This window comes from Curcuma longa, chromosome 20 (assembly GCF_044706935.1).
Source record: "Curcuma longa cultivar G26 ecotype Majalengka, Jawa Barat chromosome 20, ITB_CL_G26_1.1, whole genome shotgun sequence".
Classification (NCBI taxonomy): domain Eukaryota; kingdom Viridiplantae; phylum Streptophyta; class Magnoliopsida; order Zingiberales; family Zingiberaceae; genus Curcuma; species Curcuma longa.
This window is the reverse complement of record NC_133880.1, coordinates 5,398,687-5,411,086: the sequence shown is the minus strand read 5'-3', so window position 1 is coordinate 5,411,086 and position 12,400 is coordinate 5,398,687. Positions and strand designations below refer to the sequence as shown.

Sequence of the window (12,400 nt, the reverse complement as noted above, 5' to 3'; positions counted from 1 at the left end):
CTAATATTAGATTAGTAATTACGAACGGCAATATGATCATCATAAGCATTGTATACTTTGTATTTGTTGCTTAAACCAGCATTTCCTAATTTGCATGAAATGAAGTAATTCCTATATTTGCTTACATTTTGTTAAGTTAATACAATTACATAAAAATTGAATGTTCTATACAATAATGAACTTTTATTACAGCTAAAGTTTTATACTTTTTCATTCTAATCATTTTGCATCAATGGAATGGATGACTACAAATATTATTATGTTAATAGTTCAAGTGGTATATTGTTGAACAGCTACTGTGATAATGAATGACTGCATTAATTTAATTGAATTGTCAATTAATGTAAAGAGTCTTTGGTATGGAAGTAGTCCTCTTCCCTCCGTAGCAGAAGAGGAGAGATTGCATCCTAATCGAATTATTGTTTCTTGATTTATCTCTCATAAATGATCGTGGGGTCGATCGTGTGAGACCGCTAAAATGACGGATTCCATCTTTTACAAAAAAAGAGGAGAAGATGGACCGGAATGGAAGGTTATAATCAAAGATGCTGGGGCCACAAATGTAAAGAGTCTTATCCGATCAACGATTAGAACTGAGACTGTTCGACAGTTTGAAACCGTCAAACTATAATAATTTAAATATTATATTGTGAAACAATTATTGTCTGCGATGATGGTCGTGGGGATCGATCATGTAGGATCGTTAGGGTGGCAGATTCTCATCTTTTTATAGAAAAAGCGATGATGACTATATTATTTGAATTGTATAAATTAGTCAAGGTTAGGGCCACAAATGTCAAGTGTCTTGTATCTAGAATATTCGATCCGATCAATATTGAGAACCAACGGTTTGATAGTTTGAAACCATCAAACCATAATCATTTAAATGGTATATTATGGATCAGCTACTTTGTATGATAATGACTATATTAATTGTGTCACAGATGGTCGTGGGGCCGACCATGGGGCCGCTAAGGTGGCAGATCCACCTTTTCTTCGCAGAAGACTATATTAATTGTGTTCACGGGACATAACTGAGTTGGTTACGACGGAGCAAACTACCAGAAGGGGCCCATCGTGTAGGGCCGTTGGGATGACAGATTCTAACTTTTTACGGAAGACTAAATTAATTGAATTGTATCGATTCGTCAAGGTTGGAACCATAGTCTTCTAGAATATTAGATTAGATTATGATTCGGATTCGACGGTGGTTTAAAATTGTCAGTTTAACAGTTCCTAATAGGTGGACCTCTAACCGTAACGGTTCAAGATGAATTATGATTTACAATGCGGAACTACTGATTTATGATTCATCAAATCAAGATTTTTATATTAAGAAAATTTAAAACTGTAAATTCATAAAATCATTTGGATGTAGTAGGGTCATGATTATTAAGGATAATCATATAACAAAAGGAAAATATTTAATAATAAAATAAAATAAAATTATTGATTAATTATTAAATAACTAACTAGTAAATCATAAGCCAATTATAATTGTTATTCTGTTTTCTTATATATCCTGATCATCAAATGTTTAATATGCTTTGATCAATTGAAATGCTTTCTGTAATGATCCTGGATGGAAGCCGATTAAATCATTTCTATAATTATTATATTATTAAAAAATTTTAAGTATTCATTTATAATTTTTATAAATGTAAAGGATCTTTTGTAAAAATACAAAGACGTACGTTGCTTCGTCCTCTTGTTTATTACAAAACTTAAATTTCATCATTGATTCCCACGCACAAGGGCGGAGCCAATGTACCCAGTGTAGGCAGCTGCCCACACTGGGATCTGATGACGAACCCCTAGCGCATTGCATTGCCGACAAGGAGTAGCAGATTGGTAACTAAGAATGCCAGATCCGAACGGAGGAGATCAGCACAGGCGACTTACCAACCGCTTTCCGAGCACCGACTCGAGAGATCTGGAGCTCGTTCCGAAGTGATATCGCTTAGTTCTTTCGCAACTTCGCTCCGTCTATCCACCGCCCCTCCGCCTCCTCCTCCTCCTCTTTTCTCCTCGGGAACAGCGACAACCTCGGCTGTGCAATTTATCGATGGCTGGGTCGGAGCTAACGCCGTCAGCTAACGGCGGAACTCGTGCGCCTTCCAGTGAGCCAATTACTTAATGGCAAATTTTCAAATCACACCTTAACATTTGTGAATTATTATAAATTAAACTAAAAAGTTTAAAATCTGAGGTGAAGCCCGGACATCGATTTCAAAAATAAAAAATTTAAAATCTCCTTTAAATTTATTAGTTGATCGACCACATTAATTTTAATAAGATAAAATAATCATTCAAATTTAGATAAATAACTTCGTAGGCATTTCATAAATACACCTATCTGGTACTGCAACTTATACAAGTCTATAATAGAAAAATGACGTATACCACTCAAAAGGAAAGGTTGACCATAAGAACGACCTTTTAGAATCTCACGAGCATTTTAGTGATAGATTTGCACTATTTAAGTTGAAAGTTTTAAGAGGTTATTATTGGAAAGATTTTTCTTTTTTCACATTCAATCATCTTTATGTAAAAGTCTAACAGTTACTTCACCTTGATGAATCTAAAATGAGGAAATCATCTCACCTTGATATATTTCTAACCGTTAATAATAAAGCTATTGTATAAAAATTTCAAAATTTAAAAATTTGAAAAGAATAATTATAAAGTAATTATTTTATAATGTTTTATAATTATAACACTTTATATTTTTATTTTATTTTATTATATTGTTGCCTACACTGAATCAAGATCCTAGCTCCGCTCCTGCCCACGCATGATATCTTTCTCATGCAGGATCTTAATCCTTGTAGTGACTACTTGATTTTGACTCGCTTCCCTTTGTTATTGTTCTTCATGGTCATCGTCGATTATCGTCGTTATCATCACCTAGTGACCATGAGATTGTACTTGTGGTCATTACAACCGTATAAAGTAAAAAGGGTAATCTTCTCTTAGTTCTTCTAGCAAATCAAATTCAGATTTTATCCTCGTGCTATTTGGTGTGCTATGTTAGTTCTTGAGGGACAAATTAGGAGGGATGGAATTGATAAGACTTTGATAAAATTTTATTTCATCTTCAAGTCTTGGATACTCTTATTTGAATATTATCACTTGATGGTATGAAACTCTAATAATATTAGATTTTTTTCTTCTCAGTTTTTGTATTGTACGTTTAAGAAGTTTCTTTCATTCCGTATAATGTAGGATGAGTTATACTTAAACTTAAAGGTATATGTGAGATTAAATAAATATTCATCTAGAAGCTCACATTCGTGGTTAAGTTTTCTTGCTTATTTCGCTACACCTACTTTGTACATGATTTAAATTTTATGAAAATAAATGTTATGAAAAATAGAGTTAATTTTAATCTTATCTTTATTCTTACTGCTTGATTATTTTTTATCATGTTGCTTGCCCTTTTATTCCTAGTTGATACCTATTTATCTTGTTTGTTTCTTATTTGAGATTTATAATAAATTAGATTATCTAATTATGTTAATTAATAAAGTAAGAAATTAATTATACAAATAGTTTAACTTTGCCCTTTAGCAGTTACTTTAGAATTAGTATTAATTAATAAAATAAGTGATGTAATAAGTATATTTAGAGTTTTTGAATTCTATATTTTGAAAGATGTGCATTATCATTGACATTAATTTGTCAAGATAATAAATATAATACTTACATTATAGAGCTTTGGCTCTGAATTATGTGATTATTAGTAGTTTTGAGCTTCGATTTTATTTTTTAAGAGTTTGCTTGATTACTTATAAAATAGAACCGTCAACAATTTTAAAATTTAGAGTGAATAATATTAATTTAATATAAATTTTAAGATCATTGATAGTTTTTTAATGTAAATCTTTAATAAAATAATTAAAATTTTATTTTATTATTTATTATTATTATTATATTTTATTTTTTATTCTTTTGTAAGTAGATATTAAGAAATAAAAAATATTTTTAAATAATTTTTATTAATATATTTATTAATATTTTAAAAATAAAAATAAAAATAGATAAAATTTGAGGATTTTAATGATTATTTTTAAAAAAATAATGAAAATCATTGATAATATAATAAAGTTTTTGATTTTTTTATCTTGATCGTTCAGTTAATTATATTAAGAAAAATCGATACAAGAAAAGAAAAAAGAAAGATATTTATATGCATCCAAATTAAAAAATTATTATTTTTTAAAATTAGGCTCGGACATAAAATTGAGGATAGGAAAATAATTAAAATTACTTAGTTGAACAAAAGACATCTTTTAATTAAAATTTAAAGTAAAGACTGGGGCCAAAAATGTGAAGAGTCTTGTTGAGTAAAAGTTTGAAAGGAGGTTGTGGAATAATGAGTGATTTTTCATAGAATTTAAGACTGCCTTTTGAGACTGGGAATTTAAAGATTCTTCATTCTCATGTTTTTTAGTCCCACATTTCTAATTAAATATTTTTTAAATTTGTATAAACACCAATAGTATCTCTTAAATTAATGACGAATTTGTCTCTTTTTTATTTTAATTATTGTATGACGTTGTCTATCAAATAGTTGAGAGTCAATGTCTTATTCAATAGCGACCATTCAATGTAAATTTCTATCAAGAAAAACAAAATTGGTAGACTATACTATTCAAATTGGTAGACTATACTATTCAAGGTCCATTTAGATATGGATGTATTTCTATATCTGAGTTGAATGATTCCTATCCAAGATCAATATGTATCGTACGACAAGGGTCGAGCCGTAGGCAATACAACTATTGGTAGTATGTAACTAGACCTTTTTGATTTACTTATATACACATAGATATGGACTATACTGAAAGTAACACAGAGATATGGACTATAGTCAAAGTAACACAGATTACTAGTAACCCATGTTTTTTTAGTGCCAAAAATGGATAATCAACCTTTCGACGAGAAAAAACTATTTTTCTTTTCATAATTTTTGATTATGTATTACCAATCTAGAGTCTTAGAAAGATCAGAATGAATCAGAAAAACATGGATACATAAGAAAAATGCTTGATCCATAAAAGAGAAGGATTCCATTTTTATGGAGGACAAATTTCTTATATATTTAAGAGATAAATAATAAAAAATAGAAAAAAATGATACATTTCTTATTCTTGAATAATTATTTTTTTTATAGTTTTTATCATGGAATGATGATCGTCATGACATTCTCCTCCTATACAACGATCTGGTTCGCGAAACGTGCATACAGAAAACCGAATAGTCAAAGTCAAGCAGGGCAAAGACCTTCCAACAACACTCTAAAATCCGCACCATACGGCCACAAGCTGGTCGCCATTTCAATCTCTCCGATCATGTTCGGCGACATGCTGCCTCCGTTCTTCCTTCTCGTCCTCCTCTTCCTCGCCTTGGTTTCCGCGGCCGGCGGACAGAGCTACTCTAACATCACTCGCGGAACCACCCTCACTGCCGGCGGCTCACCCGACTCGTGGCTCTCCCCCTCAGGGGAATTCGCCTTCGGCTTCTTTCCGGCTGACTCCAACAGCACCAGATTCCTCCTCGCTGTCTGGTTCGCCGCCACTTCGCCGCGGTTCGTCGTCTGGAACGCCAACCGCCGCTCGCCGACGTTCCCACCAGGCACCACCTTGCGCCGCACCGGCGACGGCCGCCTCTCCCTTCGCGACGAGACCGGCACCGAGGCGTGGAGCGCAGGTGCTGGCAACGCTGTCGCTGCGTCAATACTCGACACAAATGCAAGAACCCCACTTATGATTATCACCGATGCCGACTTCTCCGAGGGTCATTGGCCCAGGCCGATACACTTTGTATTTGGTGCTTAAACCAGCATTTTCTAGCTAATTTGCATGAAATGAAGTAATTCCTATGCTTACATTTTGTTGCATGTGCCCTCCGCAGTTAATAAAATTATATAAAATTTGAATGGACTGATAATCTAACTTTTATTACAGCTAAATTTTATTACAGCCATAAATTTTATCCATAAGTGTAGTGGGAGCGGTACATCCATTATGGCTACTGCGACGAGGGGACGCATCGATAAAATCGGGATCGCGAATGACATCAAGCCACAGAACGTTCTCCTCGACGACAACCTCGTCGCGATGTTATATGAATCACGAAGAAGGTGGACGTGTACAGCTTCGGCGTGATGTTACTGGAGATAGCTGCCGCAGGAATCTCGAGATTGAGAAGGAGGAGGTGGAGGAGGACGCTGTGCTGGTATACTGGGCCTACGATTGCTACAAGGAAGGGAGGCTGGATCTGCTGCTGAGGGACGACGAGGGTGATATGGAGCGGATGGAGAGGTTCGTGACGGTGGCCATTTGGTGCATACAGGAGGATCCATTAAGGCCGTCGATGTCGGCGGTGGTGCGGATGCTGGAGGGAGGAGTCCCGGTGGCGGTCCCGCCGGATCCATCCACCGCCATTCAGTCCATGTGGCACAAATGCAAGAACATTATGATTATCATATGCATTGTACACTTTGTATTTGGTGCTTAAACCAGCATTTTCTAGCTAATTTGCATGAAATGATATTCCTATGCTTACATTTTGTTAAGTTAATAAAATTATATAAAATTTGAATGCTGATAATCTAACTTTTATTACAGCTAAATTTTATTACAGCCATAAATTTTATTACATCCATTATGGATAAAAAAATGATATGTTATATGAAAAATATAACATAAAATTCATGACACATTCAACTATATGAATGTGAATGGATCATGAATTTGTCAAAATTTCATGTTATATTTTTTATATAGTGTATCATTACTGCAGAGGATCTTTTATTTTTATGTATAATGGCTGTCTATAATTCTTATAAGATTTTCGTTACCGCCTTTTTCAATCAAGAGTTGTTCAGCAACACTTCACCCTGGTCCATCGTCTGGTTCACCAATCATCATCGCTCATTCTCATTTTTTTTTGTCTCGCATTTCTAATTAAACATTTTTTAACTTGATATAAATATCAATAGTCTGTCTTAAATTGACGAGGAAAACATCTCATTTTTATTTTAATTATTGGATGATCGTCGTGTCTTAGTTATATATGAAGTGTAGCATAGTTGTTGTCACTAAAAATAATAATTTCTTATTCAATGATGAAAGTGATAATCGCGTTGAATTATTTTAACATCATTCTTGGTAAACATAGTCTTACTTTTTTCTATGATTATTGAATTAGGACTCTAATAAATCAAATCTGAGTAAAATACTGGAAAGACTTGCTCTTTAAAATTATTATCATCAATTATAAAATTATAAATGAAATATTGAATATAACAATCTAGAATTATCTAGTGGTTTGATATGCTAAACCCAAGCTAATAAGGCTGAGTGATTGAGTAAATTGTATATATTTTTGTAAAAGGTAGAATTTATCATCTTAGTAGCTCAACACAATTGATCTCATGACCATTTATAAGGAGGTAAATCGAGAAATTGTAGTTGGCCACGATCGAAAATGACATTGTCTCGGTTTCATCGAGATTTGAATCCTTTCCATTTTTCAACTCTGCTTCGTCATCATCAATTTAACTGAATTGAGTTGTCGAATGGATCTAATTAAAATGTCTGAGTTGACCGAGTGTCAAGTGAATTGAGTTGCAAAGTGTCCAAGTGGATCGAGTTGTCAAGTAATGAATCGACTCAATGCTGAATTAGCCAGGTTTTTTATTGTTCTTCTGTAAAAGGTGGAATCCGTCATCTTAACGGTCCCACATGATTGGCCCCCTAATCATTTGTGAGGAGGTAAATGGGGAAACTGCAGTTGGTCACGACACAAGAGGGTGTTGCCTGACTTCGCTAAGATTGGAACTCTTGTCCTCTTCTGCAACTCTGCTACGTCATAACCAACTCAGCTATGCTCCGGGGGCAGGTTGTTGATTGTTCAAGTGGATTGAACTATCGAGTGCTCTAGTTAGTCCGTTTGATAAATTATCTACATCGATTTAAACTTAAAAAACAGAAAACACTTTTTATGAAAAGAAATGGTAAAAACAAAAAAAGAAATTGTCTCTTCTTTTTTATCCCTTTGTGATTTGGCATTTGGACAATCGTTATGGAATCGAATAATCAACTTCCTTATTTTTTCATTGTCTCTAAATAAATCAGCAGAGATTTTTTTTACATTTTAAGGTATCTAAAATAATCTAAAAAAAATTATTAAGCAGAGATTTTTTAACATTTTAAGGTAACTAAAATAATCTATAAAAAATTTATTTATTAAGTAACAATCAGCTGAAAAATATTCTTGAGGTTATTTATTATCAGGTCAAGTATTGATGCAACGAAGAAATTGATGGCATCCTGGGTTCTAAGTTTTGACAAGATAATCATCGTCCCCGGAATAATGGTGCCGCGGTAGGACATCTAGATTGTCACTCAGATATCTGCGATTCGATCCCCAGCTATGACGTATTTACAAGAATTTTTCTCCTGAGGACCGCAATCAAAGGATGTTGGGCGTCTGGGTTAGTCGATTTATCCTGGTGGCCGATAGAAAATTTCCGTGAGATCGAACTGATCGCCCCAGAGATAATCAACGAGACTAATTGAGATTTATTTTTTTTACAAAATAATCATCACCTAAAAATATATATAAAAAAGGCAATTCCTCATCAATTTGAATGAATTTAGTTGGTTTTTCATTTCATATAACAATCTTCCGTGTCCAATAAGCCTATCTAATTGACTTCTACTCATCTTTAAAAACCGGTCCGGTATAATAAACCGGGCTTACTTGATTAACTTAAAATCGAACAAACAGTGCCTCGGTCCGGTTCACGAAGGCGTTTTAAGGAAAAAGCAAACCCAGAAATTTTGGTTAAAGTCAAGTCAAAGTCGACGAAGAGAACTGGCATCCACAAAACACGGACTATAAACCTCAACTTATGGCCACACAACACGCGCGCCATATCCATCTCTCCGATCATGTTCGACAACATGCCGACTCCATTCCTCCTCCTCCTCCTTCACCTCCTCGCCTTGGCCTCCACCTCCGGTGGGCAGAGCTACTCTAACATCACTCGCGGTACCGTCCTCACAGCCGGCGGCTCGTCCGACTCCTGGCCCTCCCCCTCCGGCGACTTTGCCTTTGGCTTCTTCCCTGCCGACTCCAACCGCTCCCGCTTCCTCCTTGCCGTCTGGTTCGCTGCCACGTCGCCTCAGTCGGTCGTCTGGTCCGCCAATCGCAACGCTCTGCTAGCATCGGGCGCTACTGTGCGCCTCACCGCCGATGGCCGTCTCTCCCTCCGCAGTGAGAACGGATCCGAGACATGGACCCCTGGCGCCATCAACGGCGCTGTCGCCGCCTCCGTGCTTGACACCGGCAACCTCGTCCTGGCCGACGCCATCGACGTCCTGTGGCAGAGCTTCGACCACCCCACTGACACGTTGCTCCCCGGCCAGGTCCTACCGGCGGACGGTTCCCTGCGCTCCCAACTCACCGACGCCGACTTCTCCGAGGGGCGGTTCAGTCTCGTGGCCCAGGCCGATGGCAACCTCGTGTTCTACCCTTTGGCGCTTCCCACCGGGAACCAGCACGCGGCCTACTGGGCCACCGGCACCTCCGGAACGGGAAACCAGCTCGTCTACAACTCCAGTGGGAGCATATACTACAACGCCACATCCAACGGCACCATCGTGGCCATAAATGCTAACTCCGAATACTCCCCTGCGAACTTCTACCAACGAGCAAGGCTCGACCCTGACGGCGTCTTCCGGCAGTACGTCTACCCAAAAAACAGCTCCGCCGCCGGCGGGTCGTTGAGACTGACATGGAACGTGGTGGCGAGAAAGCCGGAGGACATCTGTAGTGCCCTTGTGTCCTACCGCCCAGGCAGCGGCGTCTGCGGCTACAACAGCTACTGCTCGTCGGATGGAGGCCAGAACCAGATCAACTGCATGTGCCCTACGGGGTACTCCTTCATCGACCAGAACAACACGTACCTGGGCTGCAAGCAAAATTTCGTGCAGAGCTGCGAGCTCTACGAGCAGAACTCCTTCACGCTGATTCCAGTGGAGAATCTCGATTGGCCTTTTTACGACTACGAGCACTACACCAATCTCGACGAACGCCAGTGCAGCGATCTGTGCTTGCAGGACTGCTTCTGTGCCGTGTCAATATTCTGGAGAGGCGGCCAAGAATGCTGGAAAAAGAAGCTGCCACTGACGTACGGCCGGATAGGTAGCGACGTCGACCGCCGGGCGTTGATCAAGGTCTCAAGAGACAACTCCTCTGTTTCAGTTCCAGTTCCAGTTCCATTTGAAGGAAAGCACGACCGGCGGCAATCCATAAGTGTAGTGGGAGCGGTTCTTTTAGGGAGCTCCGGCTTGGTCAACTTGATCCTGGTCGGAACGGTCATCTCCATGATCGTTTGCTCCCGCAGAAACAAATCACAGAAGCAGAGGAGCGTAACGGAGCTAAATTTGCGGACTTTCTCCTACAAAGAGCTGGAGCAGGCAACGAAGGACTTCAAAGAAGAGCTCGGCAGAGGCGCCTTTGGCGTCGTATACAAAGGGCAATTGCCGTCGTCGAGCGGGAGCGCGAAACTCGTCGCCGTGAAGAGATTGGACAGGCTGGGGAAGATGATCGACGACAACGGCGATAAAGAGTTCACCAATGAGGTGAGATCGATCGGGAAGACGCACCACAAGAACTTGGTGAAGCTGATCGGCTACTGCGACGAGGGGACGCATCGGTTGCTGGTGTATGAATACATGAGCAGAGGGTCGTTGAAGGAGTTCCTCTTCGGCTGCGAGAGGCCGCCGTGGGAGCAGAGGGCTTCGATCGCGATGGGGATCGCGAGGGGGCTCATGTACCTCCACGAAGACTGCAGCGCCCCTATCATCCACTGCGACGTCAAACCACAGAACGTTCTCCTCGACGACAACCTCACTGCCAGGATCTCCGACTTCGGCCTCGCGAAGCTGCTCCGGACGGACCAGACGCGAACCAACACGGGGATACGGGGAACGAGGGGGTACGTGGCGCCGGAGTGGTTCAAGAGCATGGCGATCACGAAGAAGGTGGACGTGTACAGCTTCGGCGTGATGTTACTGGAGATCGTGAGCTGCCGCAGGAATCTCGAGACGGAGACGGAGAAGGAGGAGGTGGAGGAGGACGCTGTGCTGGTGTACTGGGCCTACGATTGCTACAAGGAAGGGAGGCTGGATCTGCTGCTGAGGGACGTCGAGGATGATAGGGAGCGGATGGAGAGGTTCGTGACGGTGGCCATGTGGTGCATACAGGAGGATCCAGGATTAAGGCCGTCGATGTCGGCGGTGGTGCGGATGCTGGAGGGAGGAGTCCCGGTGGCGGTCCCACCGGATCCATCCACGCCATTCAGTCTATTTGGCAGTAAATAATAACTAATATTAGATTAGTAATTACGAACGGCAAATATCATCATAAGCATTGTATACTTTGTATTTGTTGCTTAAACCAGCATTTCCTAATTTGCATGAAATGAAGTAATTCCTATATTTGCTTACATTTTGTTAAGTTAATACAATTACATAAAAATTGAATGCTAATAATGAACTTTTATTACAGCTAAGTTTTATACTTTTTCATTTTAATCATTTTGCATCAATGGAATGGATGACTACAAATATTATTATGTTAATAGTTCAAGTGGTATATTGTAGAACAGCTACTGTGATAATGACTGCATTAATTTAATTGAATTGTCAATTAATGTAAAGAGTCTTTGGTATGGAAGTCCTCTTTTACTCCCCTCAGTAGCAGAAGAGGAGAAGATGGATCGGAATGGAAGATTAGTCAAGGCTGGGGCCACAAATGTAAAGAGTCTTATCCGATCAACGATTGAGAACTGAGACTGTTCGACAGTTTGAAACCGTCAAATTATAATAATTTAAATATTATATTGTGAAACAATTATTGTCTGCGATGATATTCGTGGAAATCGATCATGTAGGATTGTTAGGGTGATAGATTCTATCTTTTTATAGAAAAAACGATGATAACTATATTATTTGAATTGTATCAATTAGTCAAGGTTAGGGCCATAAATGTCAAGTGTCTTGTATCTAGAATATTCGATCCAATTAATATTGAGAACCAACGGTTTGATAGTTTGAAACCATCAAACCATAATAATTTAAATGGTATATTATGGAACAGCTACTTTGTATGATAATGACTATATTAATTGAATTGTATCAATTCGTCCAGGTTGGAACCACAGTCTTTAGAATATTAGATAGATTATGATTCGGATTCGACGGTGGTTTAAAATTGTCAGTTTAACAGTTCCTAATAGGTGGACCTTTAACAGTAACTGTTTAAGATAATTATGATTTACAATTCAGAACTACTGATTTATGATTCATCAAATCAAGATTAT

General features: G+C 38.5%; 1 protein-coding gene across 1 annotated transcript; it reads left to right on the top strand.

Moving 5' to 3' along the window:
- Window positions 1–5,354: 5,354 nt before the first annotated feature.
- LOC141812877 (G-type lectin S-receptor-like serine/threonine-protein kinase LECRK1) lies at window positions 5,355–11,478 on the top strand. Its single transcript, XM_074700826.1, has 2 exons — window positions 5,355–5,719; window positions 9,329–11,478. Exons 1-2 carry the CDS (start codon window positions 5,355–5,357, stop codon window positions 11,397–11,399), a joined length of 2,436 nt encoding a protein of 811 aa, XP_074556927.1. The 3' UTR covers window positions 11,400–11,478.
- Window positions 11,479–12,400: the final 922 nt, after the last annotated feature.